The sequence below is a fragment of the Nycticebus coucang genome, chromosome 2 (assembly GCF_027406575.1).
Source record: "Nycticebus coucang isolate mNycCou1 chromosome 2, mNycCou1.pri, whole genome shotgun sequence".
NCBI classification, from domain to species: domain Eukaryota; kingdom Metazoa; phylum Chordata; class Mammalia; order Primates; family Lorisidae; genus Nycticebus; species Nycticebus coucang.
In genome coordinates this window covers 103,844,634-103,870,841 of record NC_069781.1, presented here as the reverse complement: position 1 = coordinate 103,870,841, position 26,208 = coordinate 103,844,634, and the positions used below count along the sequence as shown (strand labels likewise).

General features: G+C 44.9%; 1 protein-coding gene and 1 pseudogene across 2 annotated transcripts in view; both read left to right on the top strand.

Moving 5' to 3' along the window:
* Nucleotides 1-8,227: 8,227 nt before the first annotated feature.
* Nucleotides 8,228-8,730, top strand: LOC128598045 (39S ribosomal protein L30, mitochondrial-like; annotated as a pseudogene).
* Nucleotides 8,731-13,005: 4,275 nt separating this feature from the next.
* Nucleotides 13,006-26,208, top strand: part of BICD2 (BICD cargo adaptor 2) — a 57,169-nt gene continuing 43,966 nt past the window's right edge. Inside the window, exon 1 of one of the 2 annotated variants that reach the window (XM_053577828.1) lies at nucleotides 13,006-13,358. In XM_053577828.1, the coding sequence (XP_053433803.1) occupies nucleotides 13,119-13,358 (240 nt within the window). In that variant the 5' untranslated portion in view covers nucleotides 13,006-13,118. The remainder of the gene's footprint in view (nucleotides 13,359-26,208) is intronic. The other variant, XM_053577835.1, reaches the window with a different exon arrangement.

Genomic DNA, 26,208 nt, shown 5'->3' with positions numbered 1-26,208 from the left:
TTCCCATGAAATCTATGTTAATCCCAGGAAAGAAATTTTTTAAAAATTGGGAATAAAAAGAGGTAAAGAGCTTGCTTCCGCAGGCCTGCACCCTGTTCCGAACAGCAGCCTATCTTAATAGAAGCGATTTTTAAATACGTTTGATCAGCAATGCTGGTTCAAAACACTTCTTTGGGAATATACTGCAGCACCGAATTTTTCCTAAGGAAACTAACAAACCTGATTGCTGTTGAAATATGATTGTTTCCCAAGGTTCCAGTTAGGAAGTGCTACAGTACTAAAGTCTCATCTGATTTTCCTGATCAAGTTATGCTCTAATCAGTGTGGAGTAAAAGCAAAGAAAAGAGAGAAAAGAGATTCTAAGGGACAAGGTCTTACTCTGGCTCTGCTTTAGGCTGGTCTCAAACTCATGAGCTCAGGCCATCCACCTGCCTAAGCCTCCCAGAGTGCTAGGATTATAGGCGTGAGCCACTGCGACCAGCCTTTCTGAAAGTCATTGGCAAGAAAGACCAGAGAGGAGGCTGGGCAACTACTCAGGTGGCAATCACCATGAAACAGATCTGGGACAGAAACACAGGCCCCAGTTGAACACAGACCAGCTGAAAACAAGACAGAACCACTTAGACCCACCACACCAAACAGGTCCCCAGTTTCTCAGGCCATAGCACTGTACAGGTCCTCGACAAACCTCCAGAGGAAAAATCAAATGGTGTAAAACAATCATGGGCGAATCAGTGGGAAAACTCTGGTAACATGAATAACCAGAATAGATCAACCCCCCCCCCCACCCAGGGAAAGATATGGCAGATGTAACTGAAGATCCCATTCATAAACAGCTGGCCAAGAAGTCAGAAATCGAATTCAGAATTTGGATTGCAAACAAGATTAATAGAATGGAGGAAAATTTGGAATTAGAAATTCGAGCAGCAATTCAAAAGTCAGAACTAGAAATTCGAGGAGAAATTCAAAAGTTGTCTCAAGAATTTAACAAATTTAAAGACAAAACCACCAAAGATTTTGATGCACTGAAGCAAGAATTTGCAGCTCTCAAAGATCTGAAAAATACAGTAGAATCCCTCAGTAATGGAGTGGAGCAAGCAGAAGAAAGGATTTCTGACATTGAAGGCAAAGCTTTTGAATGCTCCCAAACTCTCAAAGAGGCAGAGAAATGGAGAGCAAAAACAAACCATTCTCTCAGAGAGCTCTGGGATAATTTGAAGAAGGCTAATATCCGCCTCACTGGAATCCCTGAAAGTGATGAAGTGGCCTTGCAAGGCAAAGAGGCCCTTCTCCATGAAATTATGAAAGAGAATTTTCCAGACATGCCAAGAGATTCTGAAATTCAGATAGCAGACAGTTTCAGAACCCCAGCACGACTCAATCCCAATAAGACATCCCCCAGGCATATCATAATTAACTTCACTAAAGTTAATATGAAGGAGAAAATTCTCAAAGCAGCCAGACACAAGAAATCCATTACCTACAAAGGGAAGAATATTAGAATGACTGCAGATCTCTCTGCTGAAACTTTTCAAGCCAGAAGAGGGTGGTCATCAACTTTTAATCTCCTAAAGCAAAATAACTTTCAACCCCAGATTCTGTATCCAGCTAAACTGAGTTTCATTTATGATGGAGAAAATAAATACTTTAATGACATTCATATGTTGAAGAAATTTGCCATAACCAAACCAGCTCTTCAGGATATTCTCAGACCTATCCTCCATAATGACCAGCCCAATCCTCTACCACAAAAGTAAACTCACTCAGAAACTTTTGATCAAACCTCCAACTTCCACAGTGGTGAAAGGATTAAAAATGTCCACTGGACTTTCGAAAAACTCGATACCCAAAATTTTACCAGACTTACCAATATTCTCCATTAATGTGAACTGCTTAAACTGTCCTCTAAAGAGGCACAGGTTAGCTGACTGGATACAAAAACTCAGGCCAGATATTTGCTGCATACAAGAGTCACATCTTACCTTAAAAGACAAATATAGATGCAGGGTGAAAGGAAGGTCATCCATATTTCAGGCAAACGGTAATCAGAAAAAAGCAGGTGTTGCAATTCTATTTGCAGACATAATAGGCTTTAAACCAACAAAGGTAAGGAAGAATAAGAATGGTCATTTCATATTTGCTAAGGGTAATACTCAATATGATGAGATTTCAATTATTAATATCTATGCACCCAACCAGAATGCACCTCAATTTATAAGAGAAATTCTAACGGACATGAGCAACTTGATTTCCTCCAGCTCCATAATAGTCAGAGATTTCAACACTCCTTTGGCAGTGTTGGATTGATTCTTCAATAAGAAGCTGAGCAAAAAAATTTTAGATTTAAACCTAACCATCCAACATTTGGATTTAGCAGACATCTACAGAACATTTCATCCCAACAAAACTGAATACACATGCTTCTCATCAGCCCACAGAACATACTCCAAAATCGATGACATCTTAGGTCACAAGTCTAACCTCAGTAAATTTAAAGGAATAGAAATTATTCCTTGCATCTTCTTGGATCACCATGGAATAAAAGTTGAACTCAGTAACAACAGGAATCTGCATACTCATACAAAAACATGGAAATTAAATAACGTTATGCTGAATGATAGCTGGGTCATAGATGAGATTAAGAAGTTAATTGCCAAATTTTTGGAACAAAATGACAATGAAGACATTAATTATCAGAACCTCTGGGATACCACAAAGGCAGTCCTAAGAGGGAAATTCATAGCATTGTAAGCCTTCCTCAAGAGAACAGAAAGAGAAGAAGTTAACAACTTAATGGGACATCTCAAGCAACTGGAAAAGAACATTCCAACCCCAAACCCAGTAGAAGAAGAGAAATAACCAAAATTAGAGCAGAATTAAATGAAATTAAAAACAAAAGAATTATACAACAGATCAATAAATCAAAAAGTGGGTTTTTTTTGAAAAGGTCAATAAAATAGATAAACCTTTGGCTAACCTAACCAGGAAAAAAAGAGTAAAATCTCTAATCTTATCAATCAGAAATGATAAAGACGAAATAACAACAGACTCCTCAGAAATTAAAAAAATCCTTAATGAATATTACAAGAAACTTTATTCTCAGAAATATGAAAATCTGAAGGAAATTGACCAATACTTGGAAGCACGTCACCTTCCAAGACTTAGCCAGAATCAAGTGGAAATGTGGAACAGGCCCATATCAAGCTCTGAAATAGCATTAACCATACAAAATTTCGCTAAAAAGAAAAACCCGGGACCAGATGGCTTCACATCAGAATTCTACCAAACCTTTAAAGAGAAATTAGTACCTATATTACTCAACCTGTTCCAAAATGTAGAAAAAGAAGGAAGACTACCCAACATGTTCTATGAAGCAAACATCACCCTGATCCCCAAACCAGGAAAAGACCCAACAAGAAAAGAAAATTATAGACCAATATCACTAATGAATATAGATGAAAAAATATTCAACAAGATCCTAACAAACAGAATCAGGCAACACATCAAACAAATTATACATCATGACCAAGTTGGTTTTATCCCAGGGTCTCAAGGCTGGTTCAATATCCATAAATCTATAAGTATAATTCAACACATAAACAAATTAAAAAACAAAGACCATATGATTCTCTCAATTGATGCAGAAAAATCTTTTGATAATATCCAGCAACCCTTCATGATCAGAACACTTAAGAAAATTGGTATTAAAAAAAAAAGAAAATTGTTATAGAAGGGACATTTCTTAAAGTGATAGAGGCCATCTACAGCAAACCCAATATTGTATTCAATGGAGTTAAATTGAAATCATTTCCACTCAGATCAGGAACCAGACAAGGTTGACCATTGTCTCCACTGCTCTTTAACATTGTAATGGAAGTTTTAGCCACCACAATTAGGGAAGAAAAGGCAATCAAGGGTATCCATATAGGGTCAGAAGAGATCAAACTTTTGCTCTTCACAGATGATATGATTGTATACCTGGAGAACACCAGGGATTCTACTACAAAACTCTTAGAAGTGATCAAGGAATACAGGAGCGTCTCAGGTTACAAAATCAACATTCATAAATCAGTAGCCTTTATATATATCAACAATGGTCAAGCTGAAAAAACAGTTAAGGACTCTATTCCATTCACAGCAGTGCCAAAGAAGATGAAATATTTGGGAGTTTATCTAACAAAGGACGTGAAAGATCTCTATAAAAAGAACTATGAAACTCTAAGAAAAGAAATAGCTTAAGATGTTAACAAATGGAAAAACGTACCATGCTCATGGCTGGGAAGAATCAACATTGTTAAAATGTCTATACTACCCAAAGCAATATATAATTTTAATGCAATCCCTATTAAAGCTCCACTGTCATACTTTAAAGATCTTGGAAAAATAATACTGCGTTTTATATGGTATCAGAAAAAACCTCGAATAGCCAAGACATTACTCAGAAATAAAAACAAAGCAGGAGGAATCACACTACCAGACCTCAGACTATACTATAAATCGATAGTGATCAAAACAGCACGGTACTGGCACAAAAACAGAGAAGTAGATGTCTGGAACAGAATAGAGAACCAAGAGATGAATCCAGCTACTTACCGTTATTTGATCTTTGACAAGCCAAGAGCCCAGGACAAGGGTCAGCCTGTGAGCTCAGAGAAGGCAGGTGCTGGTGTCCTCACTTAGACGGGGGCCCAAGGTGGAGGTAAGGCTAGAGAGGCTGGCAGTGTCTGGGCTGCGATCAGAAGGGGCTGATGTGCATTTCAAGCAGGGAAGAAGGGTCAGAGCTGGGCCTTTAGGAAGGTCAGTGGTAATCAGTGAGGTCATGCCACAGAGGAGAAGAGGAGGCCAAAGACCTGGCAGGCCGCAGCAAGAGCTTGGGCCAGAAGTGGTCCGAGCCAGATCAGGCCGTCACCTTAGGCAGGAATGAAGAGGAGGGTAGATTGGAGAGTAAAAGGTCCCTGGACTTGGGGAACTCGGCGAGACAGAATAAAGTCTGGGTAATCTTGGATATTTCCACAGCACCCTGTTGCCTGCACAGTTTTGTCACAAACAGAGCTGCCTCTTGGACAGTAGCGTGTCCTCAGTGAGTGTTACAGGGTTTTTGGACCACCTGGTCTCTGTCAATCATCTCTTCCATTGTCACTCAGAAGCAGTCACAGGTATATACAGACAAATGAGCACAGTGTGTTCCCTCAGTCAGCTGCAAACCAGGTGGTTCCATGGACCGTAGCTTGCTGGCCCTCACCTGAACAAGGCAACCAGAAGGAAAGCCAGAATGGGAATTTCAGAGTTTCCGAATCCCTGGCAAGGAAAGTAGGCAATTTAGTTCATGCTCTTAATATTACACCACTCCGTTTACAGCACTAGTCAATAGAAATGTGAGCTACATATGTGATTTTTAAAATTTCTAGAAGGCATATGAAAAAGTAAAAAGCGATAGGTGAAATTAATTTTAATATATTTTACCTAACCTGTAAAATTATCAATTCAACTTGTAATTAATGTAATAAAAATCACAGTGAGGAAAAAAAAACATTCAGTGGGGAAAAGATTCCCTATTTAACAAATGGTGCTGGGTGAACTGGCTGGCAACCTGTAGAAAACTGAAACTGGACCCTCACCTTTCACCATTAACTAAGATAGACTCTCACTGGATTAACGATTTAAACTTAAGACATGAAACTATAAAAATACTAGAAGAGAGTGCAGGGAAAACCCTTGAAGAAATCGGTCTGGACGAGTATTTTATGAGGAGGACCCCCTGGGCAATTGAAGCAGCTTCAAAAATACACTACTGGGACCTGATCAAACTAAAAAGCTTCTGCACAGCCAAGAACACAGTAAGTAAAGCAAGCAAACAGCCATCAGAATAGGAGAAGATATTTGCAGGTTATGTCTCTGACAAAGGTTTAATAACCAGAATCCACAGAGAACTCAAACGTATTAGCAAGAAAAGAACAAGTGATCCCATCGCAGGCTGGGCAAGGGACTTGAAGAGAAACTTCTCTGAAGAAGACAGGTGCACGGCCTACAGACACATGAAAAAATGCTCATCATTAATCATCAGAGAAATGAAAATCAAAACTACTTTGAGATATCATCTAACTCCAGTAAGATTAGCCCATATCACAAACTCCCAAGACCAGAGATGTTGGCGTGGATGTGGAGAAAAGGGAACACTTCTACACTGCTGGTGGGAATGCAAATTAATACATTCCTTTTGGAAAGATGTTTGGAGAACACATAGAGATCTAAAAATAGATCTGCCATTCAATCCTATAATTCCTCTACTAGGCATTTACCCAGAAGACCAAAAATCACATTATAACAAAGATATTTGTACCAGAGTGTTTATTGCAGCCCAATTCATAATTGCTAAGTCATGGAAAAAACTCAAGTGCCCATCGATCCACGAATGGATTAATAAATTGTGGTATATGTACACCATGGAATATTAGGGAGACTTTACCTCTTTCATGTTTACATGGATGGAGCTGGAACATATTCTTCTTAGTAAAGTATCTCAAGAATGGAAGAAAAAATATCCAATGTACTCAGGCCTACTATGAAACTAATTTATTGCTTTCACATGAAAGCTATAACCCAGTTAAAACCTAAGAATAGGGGAAATGGAGGGGAGGGAGGGGAGAGGTGGGCAGAGGAAGGACGATTGGTGGGATTACACCTGCAGTGCATCTTACAAGGGTATATGTGAAACTTAGCAAATATAGAATATAAATGTCTTAACACAATAACTTAGAAAATGCCAGGAAGGCTATGTTAACCAGTGTGATGAAAATATGTCAAATGGTATATAAAACCAGTGTATGGTGCCTCATGATCGCATTAATGTACACAGCTATGATTTAATAAAAAAGAAAAAAAAAGGAGTAAGTGTATGTCTTATAATTAGCGATTTAAAAAAAGCAACACTACAAAACCTGTATAACAATACAATTATGTCAGTGAGAAGAAATTCCGGAAGATAGTTTTAGGCAATTTAGAGTCTTAAAGATCATACTTTTTTTTTTGTTGTTTGAGACATAGCCTCAAGCTGTCACCTTTGTAGAGTGCTCTGGCATCACAGCTCACAGCAACCTCCAACTCCTGGGCTCAAGCGATTCTCCTGCCTCTGCCTCCCAAGTAGTTGGGACCACAGGCACCTGCCACACTCCCCACCTATTTTTTGGTTAAAGCCGTCATTGTTGTTTGGCAGCGTGGGCTGGATTTGAACTCGCCAGCTCAGGTGTATGTGGCTGGCACCTTAGCCACTTGAGCCCAGGCCCCGAGCCAAAGTTCATACTTTGTTTAACCATTGTACTTGAAGCCCATGCATATGATAAAGGACCTAGGGTTTTTTTAGTTCGAAAAAGGTGTTAAAGCGAATGTTCAAATTTAGTCAAAATGCAACCTTCCTGATGATATTGAGTATGGAAATATTTTGAAAATGTTAACCATCCTGCTGACCGTGTAATAAATATACAAGAAAGAAAATTGTGCTATTGAGAAAAACCAATCACTGATGTATATTCTAAGTAATGTTGGTATTATTGGTCACTTCTGCATTGAGTTGGAAACTGATCATGATCAGGAGACTATTTATAGCACCAACATAGTAATGTGCTTGCTCTTTCATTAAAAGAACAACTAAATATGGTAATATTAATAAGTATTTTAGTAGAGTGAGGAATAACTGAAATGGTTTTGTTTATTATATAAATGTAGAACATAAAGCTAATTTTTTTTCCATGGTTAAAGACCAATAGTCTGTATATGTTTCATTTTAACTAAGCATGTATCAGTGGATACAATCATATTTCAGTTTTCTAGTACCTATATACTTAAATGAGTGCACTTCCACATTTATTTTGGATTCTAAATATTTATTCCTTGCTATAAATGTAGCAAGTTGAGTAATGTGTTTCACATACTAATTTGAGAAATAATGCTTTTTGTTGTTTATCAAAGCATGTGTAAGTCATAGATAAAAATTTCCCTGGGGCCATCCATGGCTATTGATTCATAGCTAGTTAGGTTCTGATGTTTCAGTGATTTAAAGTACCTCTCAGATTTTGAAAACTTAACATGAAAAATGTTCAATAAAATGTTTTTGATACATTCAACTGAAAATAAAATATTAAAATTAAAAAATAAATAAATAGGTACTTGGTTCTTGCACTTCCCCTCGGTGGCAAGATTCAGGTTGAGCATTTGGTGCGCGCTGCCTCTAAAGAGAATAATCATCACACTTATGGCAGGGATTTTGTGTAGGGTAGTTCAGAGGCCATTAGGCAGACTACAGATTGTGACAAAAGTCGTGAAGTCTCTTGTTTGTACAGATTGGATTTGTCGCAAATTTACCAAGTCAAGAATTCCAGATAAAGTGTTTCAGCCTTCACCTGCAGATCATGAAAAGTATGGTGGGGATCTACAGAACCCCCATAAACTGCATATTGTTATTAGAATAAAAAGTACAAAACGATGTCTTTACTGGGAAAAAAGATACAATAAAGATGCTTGGATTAGAAAAAGCACATACCCCTCAAGTTCACAAGAATATCCCTTCAGTGAATGCAAAACTGAAAGTGGTCGTCAAACATTTGATAAAAATCAAGCCCCTGAAGCTGCCACAAGGACTTCCAAATAGAGGCAGACATGTCTAACACCTATCTCAAGAGCACTGGAGAATTAGCAATACAGTGGCACCTGAAACCTGTGGAGCAGAAAAGTTAAGTCCTGATGCCAGAACAGCTTCAGGTTAAACAATGCAAAGTGTTTAAAAATGATGAGAGTGTTTTAATTAAAATATATTTTAAATACCAGTCATTTTCACTGACAAGAAAAATAATAATAATAAATAAATAAAAGCAGAGCAGGTTGGCTGGTTCACTTCTTTGTCCCCAGGCCCCTAGCAAAGTGGTCTATTTCTTCTAGATGGTGCCACTGTGCTTCGTTGCTGACACTCTCCAAGTCCTTGTTCCTGCCAGTTCTTTCAAGGCTGCATCTGTTCTCTTGTGCATTCCCTCCCTCCTGTCCAGGGAATAGGGCATGGTGGGGCCAGCCTGGTCTGCATTGCCTGAGCCCTGACCCCTATAGGACCTTGGCTGGAGTTCCTGATGTAGGCCAGGAGATTTTTCAGGCCTTGTCAAATTGCCTCTCATCCTGGAGCTGACATTCTAAGGGAAGACAAATGGTGCAAAGAGGTTGGGGAAGCAACACTCTTGAGTGTGAGTGTGTAGGGCCTTGGAGGTGTCTGGATGATTTGGCTTTTACACTTGGAGGTTTTTTTTTTTTTTTGAGACAGAGTCTCACTATGTCAGCCTTGGTGGAATGCTGTGGCGTCACAGCCCACAACAACCTCTAACTCTTGGGCTTAAGTGAGTCTCTTGCCTCAGCATCCCAAGTAGCTGGGACTACAGGCGTCTGCCCCAACACCCGGTTTTTTGTTGCAGTTGTCATTGTTGTCTAGCTGGCCCATGCTGGGTTTCAACCCACCAGCCTTGGTGTATATGTGGCTGGCGCTGTAACCACTGTGGGAGAAGGAGAAAGTGACCTGACCTGGGTTTGGGTGAACTCTTGGCTGCCCTGCCATGAGAGAACAGACTGGGGGAAAGGGGAGGCAGGGAGGGTAGTGAGGAGGTGACAGAACAGGAAGAGTTGATGGGCCTCAGGCCAGGGAGGGGTTGTGAGGAAAATTGAAGGCTGTCATGCTGGGTGTGTCCTGAAACAGGGCAGACAGCCTTGGCAACAGAGTGAATGGTTGAGATGCTGGGAAGTCAAGAGTGATACCAAGGATTTGGCCCTGAACCTGTTTCCTCATCTGTTTCCAATGCACAGTCCATATTCCAATTTCACAAGAGGTAGCCCATCATTTGTTGCCAGGACCACTCTGCTTCTCTTATCTTTGTAAGTCCCCTATTCCTGCTGCCTTGCCCTAGCCAATTCCTATCCATTCTCTGGGTCTCCCTCAGGTATCACCTCAGCAAAGCCTTTTTTCTTTCTTTTTTTTTTTTTAGACAGAATTTCACTATGTCGCCCTCGGTAGAGTGCTGTGGCATCACAGTTCACAGCAACTGCAAACTCTTGCGCTTAAGCGATTCTCTTGCCTCAGCCTCCTGAGTAGCTGGGACTACAGGTGCCCACCACAACACTTAGCTACTTTTTGGTTGCAGTTGTCATTGGTGTTTAGCAGGCCTGGGCCAGGCTTGAACCCGCCACGTTTGGAGTATGTGGCTGATGCCCTACTCACTGAGCTACAGGTGCTGAGCCAGCAAAGCCTTTTTGATCTCCCTCCCACCATCCATCACACATAGTGGCTTCCATACTCCTCCTTCATGCCTCTAACCTTGATGGCCAGAGCTGTCCCTCCAGCCAGAAGGAAGCCCCAAGGGTGGTGAGCACTCCCCAGCACTTAGGAGAGTCCCTATTTGTAACTGAATGTGCCTGAAGCCTTTCCTGTTCTCCTCTCTACCTCTGCCCTCTCTTCCAAGTTTGAAGCTCCATGATCAGTTTCTGCACCAGATTCCCATGGCCTTTTCTCCACATAGGAAAGGGTGGGTGAGGCTGGGGAGGTTCTGAGTCAAGCCAGCCTGGTATGAGTGTTGCTTCTCAGGTTGCGTGATCTTGGTTAAGTCACCATTCAGCATCAGTCTCTCCCATGCTGAGTACTTATTTAAACAAGGTTTATTCCTTTTCCTCTTTCCCCAGGATCTTTCCCATTTAGTGTGAACCCAGGGTTGATAGGTTTTCTGAGAGTGGGACTTTCAGTGCTAACAGCAGGACAGTCCCAGCTGAACAGCTGAACCAGGAGAGTTGGTTATCCTACTCCTACTAATATAGCAGAACTTCTTAAAAAATGAGTTTTTAATTTCACAAGCCAAAATATGACACATTTTTCTCATGCAAATAAAACATCGAACCACTGAAAGAATCAGGGCTCCCTGGGGAAATGGCCAATTCCAGGTCAGGGACATGGGGGAGTACAAGATAATCTTGGAACAACTTGCACCAGAAATTAAGTAAGGGCTCAAAAATATTGTTTTGAAAAAATGGAGGCAGCCTGGAGGAGCTCTCACTGGCCAAATCTGCCATGGTTTGAGCATCAAAGCAAGGAAGAAGAGCAATGGAAGATAATCCACCAAGTAAAATAAAAATCCATGTATCCATACTAATGAATAAATAAGAATGGTTGGCTTCCTTGCAGCAAAAAAACAACTCACAAATGAAGGATTGATTGAAACAGAAAAGCCACTGAGGTGGTAATAACTCATTCAGGCCATTAGTGTCAATTAATGCTATAACTAGTGGGTCCTGAGGAGTGACAGGATATTTGCACGTTTGCAAAATGTCTTCACCTACAACCCTAATTACAAAAAATAAAAATAAAAAACCCAGCATTGATAAGCAAATCAACATCATGTGCCTTCCAAACAAGTGCTTTGAGAACTCAGCAACACCTCAGTGACAGTCCTGCCATAAGCATAATCTAATCTACCCATGAGCAAACATCAGCATGCCCATCGCTAGCCTGCACTCCTCAGAAAGGTCAGACTGAAGGAGACTAAGGAAACCTGATAACTGAATGTAACAGGATCTGGAGCTCTACAGCACTGTGTAGGGGCCTGGTGCAATTGGAATGTGGACTGTTCATTGGAAAATAGTATCAGCACTTGAGTGTTGTGATTTCTGTCATGGTTCCTTCTAATTTTGTCTTTAAGTCTTTTTCTTGAAAGCGGTCATAAGCTGAAATAGCCACTCTCTAGGAGAGCACTGATTGGGTGTGGGGGATGGTTACATTCCCATGTGTGTCAGATGAGGTACAACCAGAAAGTAAAACCAAAATATGTGGAATACAGTCCCAAAGAGATTAGGGGTGCCTGAGGGGAGGCCAGCAGGCAGAGAGGAACAGCCAGGAGGGAGCAGAGGAGGAAGGATTTGACTATAGTGGAGCTCACGCCTATTAAGGTCTATGAATGTTATCTCTATGGATTGGATTAACTTCTTTACATGACTGGTGTTGAGCATTACGTGTCATGGTGGTCAGCAGCTGCGGGGTGTGTTGGATTTTGGATCAGTGAGATGAAGAACGATAGGTTATATGGCAAACAACCACACATGGAGGGGAAGTTTATTTATTTCACCTAGGCCAAAGGCGAAGGTATGACTGAGTTTCAAACACCTTAAGTCAGAACTAAAAATGGATGCAGAGGCAGCAACTATATTAAACACATCTAAGGCGAGGTACTAATGGAAATGCCTTTACTGTACCCGCAGGACTGAGAGGTAACCAAGACGAAGTGTTCGGGCTAACGTTCCCTTTGACTTCCGGGCGCCCTCTGCCGGCTGGTTATCCTTTCAGTGCCTCCTGCAGCCCATCTCATTTCCACTCACAGAAGGTCGCGCAGTGCGCACATCACACCGTCTCCGTGTTTTTTTATCAGAAGTCGTACACCTACGTTTTAGGATGCGCTTTTCACGCGCTGCGTCCTGGGCTCTGTCCACCTCTTTCGTCCCACGGTCGAGAATCCAGTCCCGCCGCCGCCAGGGGCGTTATTATCCCGGCAGTCGCTGGCCCACCTAGCAGCCCATAGCCGTACGCCGGCTGCGGCAGACATAGTGAGGCGCGGGATGCAAGAGCCCAGCGGCAACGCGGACTTGGAGCACGCAGAAAACGTCCAACCGCTACGCTCTCTCCACCGCCACACAGACCAGTGGAAGATGTTAGTGCACTCGGCTGTGACGTTAGCCGCGTGGACCAATCACGGCCGGGCATGGGTGGGCGCGAGGATCGACGGGCCTTGTAGGCAGCGAGAGAAAGGGACTACCACCCCCACAACTCCCCGGGCGGCGTTGGCTGCGGCGAGGGCTCCCGAAGGCCCGTCCCCCGTGGGCGCAGGCCAATCGCGACCTGAGGCTGGGCGGACGCGGGGTACGACGGGCCGTGTAGTCAGTGCGCGGACTGGGACTCCAGCCCCCAGCCTGCTTCGCGCTCCCGGCGGGGAGGAGCAGTGCGGCGGCGCGGGCGGCCGTCGGGGCTGGGCTTAGGCTGCAGCGGCGGTGGCGGCTGAGGGGGGCCCGGCCTGCGGGATCCTCGGTGGGAGCCGGCCTGGGGCTCGGCCACCATGTCGGCGCCGTCGGAGGAAGAGGAGTACGCGCGGCTGGTGATGGAGGCGCAGCCCGAGTGGCTGCGCGCCGAGGTAAAGCGGCTCTCCCACGAACTGGCAGAGACCACGCGCGAGAAGATCCAGGCGGCCGAGTACGGGCTGGCGGTGCTGGAGGAGAAGCACCAGCTCAAGCTGCAGTTCGAGGAGCTCGAGGTGGATTATGAGGCTATCCGCGGCGAAATGGAGCAACTCAAGGAGGTGAGCCGCCGCCCACCTCGCGACCCTGATCCCTCGATACCCGCCCAGAGCGGTGGCCTGTGGGCGGTGTCCCTGGCCCGGGGGTAGGGGGCGACCAAGGTCAACCTGCCCAGTGGGAATGCCAGAGGTGGGGCCGCAGGGACAGCGGGGGCGCGAGCCGAGAGCCAGGAGTCCCGGACAGAATGTGAGTGGGTCCGGCCTCGGTGGGAGGGTTGATGCCCGGCTGCTGCTGTGGCTACCCGCCTGCTTCTCTGCGGGCCTCGGCAGCCCGGGTGGGGCTGGGCTTCGAAAGGACTGATGCTCTGCGGTGGTCGTTTTCCGGTGTGGGGTGAGGTTGGGAGGGCAGATGGCTGAGCCGAGAGTTGAAACCTTGGATGCGGGTGACCCCGCTGGGACCGGCCTAGCAAGGGCTCGGGTAGCCACTTGTCATTTAGTGCTCTGTCATTTTGAGGCAAATCACTTCCCCTCTCTGGGCGCAGCTGCTTTTGGGTCGTTTCAGCTTCTTCCGTGAGTACTTCAGAGGTGGGGAAAGGGCGTGGACAGAGGCCTGAGGGAGTTGGAGCTTGGGGTTGCCGCCGGTTGAGGACCCCCAGTGTCTCCTCTCTAGGCCTAGCGCTCTGCCCTCACCACCGTGATTATTCTCCCACAGGCTGGGGTGCATGGCTTTCTTCGCCCATTTCCTCTCCTGCCCTCCCTCCTGGGCCCTACTCCTAATTGTGGCCGTCTGTGTTCTTTTTGGGTGGAGACTTAAGCGGCCAGTGTCATTCCACTGTGTGGAGAAGAGGATAGACCACCAGGCTGGCTGAGAGTCTCTGGGGCAGTGGGCAGCTGGAGACCTGGTAGTCCTCTTGAGATCACTTAAATACTAGTCCCTAACTCCCCAGTTCTATTGTGGAGGTTACAGCCAGGCCTTTCCACATGCTAGTGATGTAGTACTAAGTAGAAGAGGCCCTCCTTGTGCTTTAGCTTCCCCCTCTGCAAAATGGGGGTGCAGCATTGCCTGCCCAGAAAGTATTGTTGTGGGGGTCGTGTATTTGGAAAGGTCTGGTATGTGGTCAAGTGTGTAGCCTGTCAGTTTATCTGACAGGGCACCCCTGTCCCTACCTCACTGTGGCCTGGTGAGCACTTGGCTCTTGGTTTCTGGGCTCACCACCTAGTCAGCTCCTAGTCAGCCCACATGGGGGAACATTTACTTTCCTGGGGAGACCAGTAGGATTCAACTTCTGTGATAGTAAAGAGGAGAGAAAGAATTCATCCAAGCAAGTGCTTAAGTCAGTGCGTGGGAGAGCAGGTGTTCAGTCAGCACCGGTGAATGTCTGACTGTAGGCAGGCTGTAGCTGGGTCTTCCCACATCGCCCTCAGGACCTCAAGTCTGCTGTCTGTCAGCAGGTATTGGCACCTTCTGCAAGCCAGGCTCCACTGGCACTGGAGCTACAGAAGGGGTGAGATGTGGCCCCTCCTGCAAGAGCCCCCCTGTCTGGGGAGGGGGTGTTACAAAGAGGCTGAGGCGCTAAGAATATGGAGTGGGAGTGCCCTTGCTCTGTTTCTGGCAACCTGTGCTGGGGCTCACCTACTCTTTCCAGGCCAGCAGCATTGTCTGTTAGAGCACTGTTCCCTACGCATACAGAAGGCAGCCCTACTGAGTATATTCTGAGCCCCCCTGACAGCCCCACAGACTCCTTCAGTGTTCACAGCTTGGGTTTGGTGGTGTCCTCTGTGAGAAGAGAGGACCTAACTTGTCCCGATTGGAGCATTTTCAGTTGTCAGCTCTTTGCTATTGCAACACAGACATTTTGGCACAATGAAGAGTCTTGGCTCAATTTTGTGGTGTGTATCTGCAGGGTGACTCCCTTACCAGAATTGGGACGAGGGTATATCTGTTTCTGTAGATGCTCTTTAGGCCTCTGCTTACTTGTTTATTATCACCTCCTCGTTTTCCCACGTACTGGCCACATGACCTTTGACAAATTGGTGTTCTATTCAAACTTTAGTTTCTCCTTTGTGTGATGGGATGAGAACATTTCTGCTCAAAGTCCCTAGTAGAGTCTAGAGCAGCGGTTCTCAACCTGTGGGTTACGACCTCTTTTTAACAATGAAAATACATTGCGACATTAGAAAGGTTGCGAACCACTGGTCTAGAGGAACATGCATCAGAGTTTCAGCAGGTGTTGCCAAAAATGCTGTACCTCTTCACCCCACCACTACCACCACCACCACCACTACCAACAGTGTGCCTGTTCCTCACTCCCATGCCATCACAGGCTGTTGTTAACCATTTAATTGTGGCCAGTTTTACAGTTGATAAAAATCAAGACTTTTTTGGCTTGGCGCCTGTCAGACAGTGGTTATGGTGCTGGCCACATACACCAAGGCTGGCAGGTTTGAACCCAGCCCAGGGCCAGCTAATGACAACTGCAACAAAAAAATAGCTGGGCATTGTGGCAGGCGCCTGTAGTCCCAGCTACTTGGGAGGCTGAGGCAAGAGAATGGCTTAAGCCCAAGATTTTGAGGTTGCTGTGAGCTATGACGCCACAGCACTCTACCAAGGGTAACAAAATGAAACTCTGCTTAAAAAAAAAAAAAAGAAAGAAAGAAAAAAATCAAGATTTTTAAAAATCTTTCTTTAGGGATTTAAGGATACAATAATTGCAAACTTTTTTTTTCTCCTGTACAAAGGTAAACCACCTTAATTCTTTTAAACTTTTTTGAACAAAAGTAGATTGAGTTACTAACAAATTGTACTGCAAATGGAATTGCTTGTATTCCTGCCCAGTATTTATAGATAATAAAGTCTTCAGGGGGAGGAAGCTGGCTCGGTGGCTGGTGACAAGTAAGTGGATTTATATAGACCAGAGCTGACAGAGGTCCTGTGGTAGATTAGCGGGCGTCAGTGCTGGCCCTGCTGCCTTTCTCACTAGGGTGGGAGAGCAGGGTCAGGAGGTCTTACCTGTGTCTGCTGACACCATGGCATAGTGTTGGCTGAGTCCAAGAGTGGGGAGGGTGCTCGCTGGCCCATTTTGCCTAATCACTCTGCTGGTGATTGTGATCTTGACTCAATAAGGACCACATCTATCCCAAGTCCCACTGTGCCCTCTTCCTTCTGTTTCCTGGCATGGTGGGGAAGAGAATTAGATGGACTTTGGTCAGCCACATGGTGTTCCTGGTCCTTAGTGGCCGTGGGACATCTTACTCTGTGTCCTTAGTACAAGTTTCAAGGAAATAGGTGTACTGAGTACACAGGCAGGCACTATAGATGGCTGGGCTAGGCTTGGTATCCATGCGGTCCGGATAGTTAGGGGTTGGTGAGGAAGGAGGTCTGGGAACAGGCTCAGTTCCATCTGAGCTCAGACTCAGAGAACGGATCTCGATGCCCTCACTGCCTTGCTGTGCCACCTTGTTGCCATGCTGCCAGACTCTGGAGTATCACCATCCTTGTCTATAGGTGGAATTGGGTGTTGGGCTGGGCACAGCAGCTGGCACACAGCAAGTACTTCATGGATATTCTATGGACTGAGCCTTGGCAGCTCTTTCTCTCACCTCACTCAGACCTCTGTCTCCTCCCTGCTTTGTCTGCAGTCTCTTCCTGTCCTCTTTGTCCCTGTTCTCTCTGAAGTAGCTCCTTTTGCCTCCTGAGGGCTGCCCTAAGTGTCGTGCCTGGGCCCCTACAGCCTGGCTTGAGACTGCCTTCCCTCTCCCTGTGCTCATGCTTGCCCTTCCTCCTGGAAGTTCTACCTACCCTTCAAGCCTGAATGCATCTTGCTAGGGAATTCCCCTGCCTGCCACCTTCTAGACTTGCCTGAGCCCCTCTTTCCAGCATGTGGGCAGCCAGAGGAGGTAGAGGTGGTAGGAAGATTGGTGGAGGACCCTCCTCAAGGTCCATTGCTCTGAATTATCGAGAATAAGATCCATTTTCCTTAAGTGTTTGCTTCCAGAGCAAGAGAAGTTCTGGTCTCCATTGATGTATGTAATGGATTCTCCTGCTCCTCTGGTAACTCCTCAGAACATCCTGTGTTCATTTCCTGAGCAGAGAGCTGTTGGGGACTGGGAGGCTTTGAGCGACCCAAGAGCCTTTTGAGGAGCTAAGGATAGTGGTGGTCTGCTGTTGGCATGAAGAAGCCTGGCTACAGGTGGAAGCTGGGGTCCTGTGAATCCCTGGAGCACTGAAGATGCTCCTGACCCCAGGGTCTGATGGGGAGAGGCAGCTACAGGCATCCAAAGATGATGACCACATGGTCACACTCTTGTCACTAACTATTGGGCAACTCCCTCTCCTCCTGGGCTTCCTTTCCCACCTTCCGAATATGGAGCAGGGGGGTCAGAAGGATTCTTAAGGGACCTTTCCATTTAAAAAGTGTCTGGTAGTCCAACATCAATCCCTGGTGCTATTTCTTCCTGAGCCATCTGGGGCGTGGGCACCTGTATATCTTCAACAATCCTGGGATACAGCCAGAGAATCTGCATGGCCTCAGGCGTGCAGATAGTATGCTCCAGGCCAGCACTTGCCAGCATTTGGAGGCATGGCCCTTGCCATCTTCCACTGGATTGGAGGCAGGCACAGCTGTGATGGGGCAGCTTGTTTTGGGGATGCCAAGCATGCTTAGAGGCTTAGCAGGTGAGGCCAGAGGAAGGACATCCCCAGTACACAGAGTCTCTGGGCCCTGGAGGAGCCAGGTACCACTGGAGCAGGAGTGGAGATTGACTACATGTGGTATTTGGCCCTGTAGTTTCCATACTCTGAATCCACAGGGGGAGTCTGAGCCCTGACTTGGACCTTGGAAGCTATGTGGTCCTGGATAAGTCATCCTGGATAAGCCATTCTGCCTATTTGGGCAACAATGGGTTAATAATGGTGCCTGTCAGGTCATCCCTGAGCACTCTGTGGAGGGCAGAAGGGTGGTCATTGTCCATCCTTTGGATATGAGCATCTGGCTTCTATAAGAGTCCTGGCTTAGGTCCATATGGGATTCCTGCTGGGCCTCCTCTTTCATTCAGGGACTCCAGTCTCTTCCTTTGATGAAGGAGATCATTTCCTCCTTGTCAGTTTGGGGGAGCCCCCTCAGCCAGACCTGGTCCACATATGTGGACCAGATGAAGGGTGTTACATTGGGGATAAAAAAAGATTTGAGGCTTGGCATGGTGGCTCACATCTGTAATCCCAGCACTCTGGGAGGCCAAGGCGTGTGGATTGATTGAGCTCAGGAATTTGAGACCAGCCCGAGGAAGAGCAAGATCCCGTCTCTACTGAAAATGGAAAAACTAGCCAGGCGTTGTAGTTGTTGTCTATAGTCATAGCTACTCAGAAGGCTGAAGTAAGAGGATCGCTTGAGCCCCCAGGGTTTGAGCTTGCTGTGAGCTATGATGATGTCATGGCGTGCACTCTAGCCTGGGGCAACAGAGTGAGACCCTGTCTCAAAAAAGAAAAAGATTTGATTTCTTCTTAGACAGTATACAAGGTGTTTGACGTGGTGGGGGCTAGTGGGCAGTGCTGGCTGGGATTGTGTAGGCTCTGATGAGTGAGGTATTGTCCAGTGTTCAGAGTGTGGCCACTTGAGCAGACACCAGAGTAAGAGAGGGTCCAGTTGGCTGTCTAGCTGCTTCCAAAGGACCAAACACAGGCTGGGTTTGGTTCTGTTGCAGGAGGTGGATGGAGAGGTGGGGGCTAAGGGACAGACAGGTGCCTCTTGGCACCCTCAGAGTTGTGCGTTCTGTCCAGGCTCAGGCAGAAGATGGGATCTTCAGGGAGGGGGAGGCCTGGTTTTTTTCTTACAAGTTACTATGTTTTAAAATTGTGCATTCATTTTAGGCAGGAACATGGGAAAGTAGAGAGTGCAGCATTGGTAGGACAAACATGGGAGCACTGGGTGTTTCTACCTGCCCCCTATTCTTCCTGTGTGAATATATGAGACACACAAGACACCATGAAACATGGAAAAGACTTTGTTCATCTGTAACAGTTTTTGAGTTTGTTAAAAAGATAGTTTGTTACTACCTTCTGAGTTACAGGAAAGCAGATTAGTGAATAAAGACACAAAGGTTTCTGTAGATCCAAAGCTTCTGTGGCATTTACTTTTTTGTTACTGTGTTGATGCCACATATATGAAATAATTGTCATGGTTTGCTTTTAATAGTTTGCTTTTTTTAAAGGTAAGTTTTTGCATGGTTTCCCTAAAGGGCTTTACTAATTTTTGAAAGCTGCCTTCTTTGTTGAAAATTTTACACAGAACTAACAGTAGGGAGAGTGACAGAGTGGGCCCACATATGCTTTTACCCTGCGTCCACAGTTTGTGGCTGTGGCCAGTCTTGTTTATGTACCTCAATTTATCTTCTGCAGTTATTTCTCTAAGTGTGTCAGTTGTTTTACTGAGAAAGTAAGAGCTATTTGCTTAACCATGGATTAATTTTCACACCAAAAATACAAACAGTAATTCCTTAATGTTGTCTGTTGTTCAGTCAGTGTTTGGATTTCCCTAATTTGGGTCATAAATTTTATTTCACACTTTTTTTTTTTGTTCACATAAGGAGTTAAGCAAGATAGGCTTGTTGTATTTGGTTTATGGCCTTGTCATTTTAAGGATAGGACCACAGGTGGCCCATCCTGTGACCACCGGCACTGAGATTAACCCCTGCTGCCCACCCCTTACTAGGATGCCAGCAGGCAGAGGTTCCCACTTTATCTGCCCCTGCCAGCCATCCAACTTTTTTCTTTCCTTTTCCTTTTTTTTTTTTTTTTTGTTTTGTTTTTCTTTTGAGACAGAGCCTCAAGCTGTCACCCTAAGTAGAATGCTGTAGCATCACAGCTCACAGCAACCTCCAACTTCTGGGCTCAAGCAATTCTCTTGCCTCCACCTCCCAAGTAGCTGGGACTACAGGTGCCCGCCCAGCTATTTTTTGTTCGTAGCCGTCATTGTTTGGCGGGCCGGGGCTGGATTCGAACCCACTAGCTCAGGTGTATGTGGCTGGTGCCTTAGCCACTGAGCCACAGGTGCTGAGCCTATTTTTATTTATTTATTTATTTTGTTGCAGTTGTCTTTGTTGTTTTAGCTGGCTTGGGCTGGGTTCGAACCCGCCAGCCTCAGTGTATGTGGCCGGCACCCTACCCACTGAGCTATGGGCACCGCCCTTTCCTTTTCCTGTTTATTTATTTATTTAAGACAGAGTCTCACTGTGTTGCTCTCAGTAGAGTACTGTGGCAAGACAGCTCACAGCAACCTCAAACTCTTGGGCTTAAGTGATTTTCTTGCCTCAGCCTCCCAAGTAACTGGAACTACAGGTTCCCGCCAAAACACCCAGCTCTTTCTTTGGTGTGTGTGGCCAGCACCTTAGCCATTGAGCTATGGGCACCGAGCCCCCTTTTCCTTTTTTTTTTTTTTTCTGAGACAAAGTCTCACTGTGTCTCCCTGAGGAGAGTGCCATGGGGTTATAGCTCATAGCAACCTCAAATTCTTGGGCTTAAGCTATTCTTTTGCCTCAGCCTCCCAAGCACCTGGGACTAGAGGAGCCCACCACAACACCTGGCTATTTTAGTTTTGGTTGCAGTTGTCATTGTTGTTTAGCTGTCCCCAGCTGGGTTCGAACCTGCCCGCCTGGGTGTATGTGCTTGGCGCTCTACCCACTGAGTACGGGCACTGTCCTCCCCTTTTCCTTTTTAAAAAAAATATTAGCAAAGGTGCCTCCTTCAGCCGATATTTGCTTGGTTCTTGCATTGCTGCATCCTTGTCACCTACTCTAGTTTATCCATTTCACCAGCCTTTGCTGTGTAACTGCCTACCTAAGGTGATGTTGTCATCTAGTGAGTGTGTTCTACTGAGATGCCAAGCACTCTCTAAACCAGAAGGGAGAGACTATTACTCTCCCCATCTTACAGTTAGGGGCACTAAGGTCAAAGTGAGGACTGCCCATACTCTTACCACTAGGCAGCTGCCTCAGCAGTCCTTGGCTTGACTTCTGTGACTTCCCCTCTCTGGGCCTCAGTTTCCTCCTTAGGCCAGTGCATCCCTGACATCCTTGCAGGTGGACCAGCTTCTTCCTCTGGTGAGCATCATTGCAGGCTCCGGACACAGCTGTTTGGGGAATATGTGTTGCTTTATGCCTTATCTCCCGTGGCCCCTTTGCTCTATACTTCTTCCTCACATCCCTGTGCCTCCTTGGTACTTGGTCCTAGGCTGGTTAATGACCATGAAACTGAGGGATTCCTGCGTGTCCTACAAATGTGATCTTCTAAGATAATGGCATCTCATCATGGTTTAATTTGCATGTCCTTGTTCCCTGACCAGGACCAGGCCTATTTTACTTCTTCTATAGTATACTACAGTACTTTTTTTAAAAAATGAAAATTTTTTCCAGAGTAATTGATATCTGAAGGAAAAATCTGAGCATAATGGGGCGGCACCTGTGGCTCAGGGCGTAGGGCGCCCATCCCATATACCAAGGGTGGCAGGTTCGAACCCAGCCCCAGCCAAAAAACCACAACAATAATAAAAATTAAAAATTAAAAAAAGTTAAATAAATAAATCTGAGCATAATGAGTATCTTTGCATTTGCCTATGTACAGTTTCATCCTCAAAAAACACTATTGAACACAGCCCTGCACCTAGCTGACCTGAGCCATGTGGGGAATACAAAGGACACACGTACCCACACCTGGTGGTACAGCTTCCAATCCCATTTCAGAAAACCCACCTTCCACCACCGCATAGTGCCAGTGACTCCATACCCATGAGCAAACCTTAGCACTTGGTTAAGGTAAAGTATCATGTGTATCGTAGCATTTATAGTGTTTTTAACCATTTAGCATGTGTAAAACTGGTGCCTTTTTGTCTTTAATTTTTTTTTTTTTTTTGGGGGGGGGAGACAGAATCTATCTTGCCAAGGCTGGAGTGCAGTGGCACTGTCACAGCCTAGTGCAGCCTCTAACTTCTGGGCTTAAGCAGTCCACCCACCTCAGCCTCTCAAATACCTGGGACTACAGGCATGTACCACCACATCTAACTAACTTGTCATTAATTTTTGAAAATAAACTACTTTAGAACAGTTGTAGGTTTGTAGAAAAATTTCAAAGCTAGTACAGAGAGTTCCTATGTATCCCACACTTAGTTGCCTGTATTATCAATCTTGTACATTAGTGTGGTACATTGGTTAACAACTGATGAGCCAATATCAAGGTATTATTATTAATACTTGAATTGCCTTGGATTTTATCCAATGTCCTTTTTATGTCCCAGGGTCTCATTCAGAATATCATGTTACATTTAGTTAGCATGTGTCCTTAGGGTCCTCTCGCCTGTGACAGTTTCTCAGATTTCCCTTGTTTTTTTTTTTGCATTTTTTGGCCGGGGCTGGGTTTGAACCTACCACCTCCGGTATATGGGGCTGGCGCCCTACTCCTTTGAGCCACAGGCGCTGCCCTTTTTTTTTTTTTTTGAGACAGAGTCTTACTCTGTTGACCTTGGTGGAGTACCATGGCATCACAGATCACAGCAACCTTGAACTGTTGGGCTTAAGTGATTCTCTTGCCTCAGCCTCCCGAGTAGTTGGGACTACAGGCGCCTGCCACAGCACCCAGCTATTTTTTTAGAGATGAGGTCTCGCTCTGGCTCAGGCTGATCTCAGCTCCTGAGCTCAGATGTTCCACTCACCTCTGCCTCCCAAGTGCTAGGATTACTGGTGTGAGCCACAGTGCCAGGCCAGCTTTCCTTGTTTTTGATGATCTTGACTGTTTAAGATTGATCAGGTGTATTGCAGAATGCCCTCAATTGAATTTGTCCAATGCTTTTCTTATGATTAGATTGGTATTGTAGGCTTTAGGGAAGAAGATCATAGAAATACGATGCTTTTCTCATTGCATATGACCTTGATTACCTGATTGATGTGGTGTCAGGTTTATCAACCTCAAGTTACTCTTTTTCTTTCTGTCCAAACTGTACTCTTGGGAAGCAAGTCATTGCGTGCAGCCTGCACTCGAGTGGGGAGTTTGTTCCTTGAGGTCAGGGTATCTGCACAAATTATTTAGCATTTTTCTGCATGGGAGACCTATCCCTCTCCTCTTCCTTTGTTTATTATGTCGGTATAGACTCGTGGAAATTTATACATAGTGTTATAATCCCAAACTACCTTATTTTGTTGCTCAAATTGTTCCAGCTTTGTCTCTGGAGAGGTCTTTCAGATGACTTTTATACCCTTTGGTGTATCTTATCATTGTGACTTTTCATTTTTCTTCCTTATTTTTTTTTTTTTTTTGTAAGCACTTCCCTACTTTCTATCTCTGTAAGATGTTCCAAGCTCATTTGTATATTTTCTTCCACAGCCTTAGAAGCAGCCATTCCTCCCAAGAAGACCTGTTTTTTTAGTTGATAAAGGTATTAGAAACTAAAATCCGGTTGTTAGGTGTGCTAGTTGTAATTGAGGTATCTTCAATTCTAGGCTTTTTCAGCTACAGAGCAATGAGATATGTGTCTTAACTAGCTCATGTATGTATACATCTATAAATAAACATATTTGTATACATAAATATGTAATTAATATTTAATGTACGTATATTCTGATGTTCACAGTGATGTGTCCAACTTTAACCCATTACCACATGGATTATTCTTTTTTTTTTGAGACAGAGCCTCAAGCTGTCACCCTGGGTAGAGTGCAATGGCATCACAGCTCACAGCAACCTCCAAGTCGTGGGCTCAAGTGATTCTCCTGCCTCTGCCTCCCAGGTAGCTGGGATTACAGGTGCCTGCTGTAACGCCCGGCTATTTTTTTTTGCTTGTAGCCGTCATTGTTTGGCGGATCCGGGCTGGATTTGAACCTGCCAGCTAAGGTGTATGTGGCTGGCACCTTAGCCACTTGAGCCGCAGGCACCGTTGAGCCACAGGCACGGAGCCACACATGAATTATTCTTTTTATTTTTTTATTTATTTTATTTTTTTGTAGAGACAGAGTTTCACTTTATTGCCCTCGGTAGAGTGCCGTGGCGTCACACAGCTCACAGCAACCTGCAACTCCTGGGCTTAGGCGATTCTCCTGCCTCAGCCTCCCGAGTAGCTGGGACTACAGGCGCCCACCACAACACCCAGATATTTTTTGGTTGTAGTTGTCATTGTTGTTTTGCAGTCCCCAAGCTGGATTCAAGCCCACCAGTTCCATGTGTGGCTGGCGCCCTAGCTACTGAGCTACAGGCGCCAAGCCAATTTTCGAAGTTATTTAAATTAGCACCTTATTCCCCCCCCCATCCCCTTCAGTGAGACTGTTTCACAAATTTGTAGTATAGTTAGATTAATCCGTCACATTCTACATTTCATCCTGGGATCCCCCGATTTTCTAAAAATTCATATACATTGGCCAGGCATGGTGGCTCACAGCTATATTCCTAGCACTGTGGGAGCCTGAGGTGGATGGATCGCCTGAGTTAGAGACCAGCCTGAGCCAGAGCGAGACCTCATCTCTAAAAATAGCCAAGCAATGTGGCAGTGCCTGTAGTCTCAGCTATTCAGGAGACTGAGGTAACAGAATTAATTGAGCCCAAGAGTATTTTTTTTTTTTTTTTTGAGACAGAGCCTCAAGCTGTTGCCCTGGATAGAGTGCTGTGGCATCACAGCTCACAGCAACCTCCAACTCCTGGACCTAAGCGATTCTCTTGCCTCAGCCTCCCAAGTAGCTGGGACTACAGGCACCCGCCACAATGCCGGGCTATTTTTTGTCAGGCCTGGGCTGGATTTGAACCATACAGCTCTGGTGTATGTGGCTGGCACCTTAGCCACTTAAGCTACAGGTGCCAAGTCAAACCCAAGAGTTTGAGGTTGCTGTGAGCTGTGATGACCTGGCACTCTACTGAGAGCAACAAAGTGAAACTCTGTCTCAAAAAAATTTATATACTTCAAGTTTACTCTCTGTTCTATGAAATTGTCTGGGTTTTGGTAAATACAGTGTCATTTATCAACCATTACAAATATACAGAATTGTTTCATTGCCTTAAAAAAAATTTCCTCTTCTTTACCTGTTCAAACCCCAGTCTCCATGTATCTCTGGCAATTACTGATCCTTTACCATCTCTGTAGTTTTGCCTTTTCCAGAATGCCACTTAACTGAAATCATATAGTATGTAGCCTCTTCAGACTGTCTTCTTGCACTTAGCATTATGCATTTACAATTCATCAATGTCTTTTTTATGACTTACTAGCTTTTTTTTTTTGAGACAGTGTCTCACTATATCACCCTTGGTAGAGTGCTGTGGCGTCACAGCTCACAGCAACCTCAAACTCTTGGGCTAAGTAAGTCTCTTGCCTCAGCCTCCCAAGTAGTTGGGACTACAGGCACCCACCACAATGTCCGGCTCTTTTTTCTTGGAGTTGTCATTGTTGCTTAGCTGGCCCAGGGCCAAGTTTGAACCCACCACCCTCGGTGTATGTGACCGGCACCATAACCACTGTGCTATAGGCGCCGAGCCTTACTAGCTCTTTTTAAAGAATCACAATAATGTATGGATGTACCACAGTTTATTTATTTATTCACCCATTCAAGGACATCTTGATTGCTTCTAGTTTTTAGCAGCAGTGACCAAGAGTATCTCTGCTAGTCCAGGGCTAATAACCTGGGCCCTGGCAAGTTTCTCTGTAGATAAGTTTTCAAATCATTTGAGTAAATAACCTATCAGTGCAATTGCCCAATTGTATGGTAATACTGTTTGTCTTTGTAAGAAACTGCCAAACTCTTCCTAAATGGCTGGTCATTATATATTTCCACCAGCCATGAACAGAGTTTCTATTGTTCCACATTTTTGCCAGCATTTGGTGGTATCAATGTTCTAGATTTTGGCCATTTAAAGAGATGTATAGCATAATCCTATTTTGTTTAATTTGCA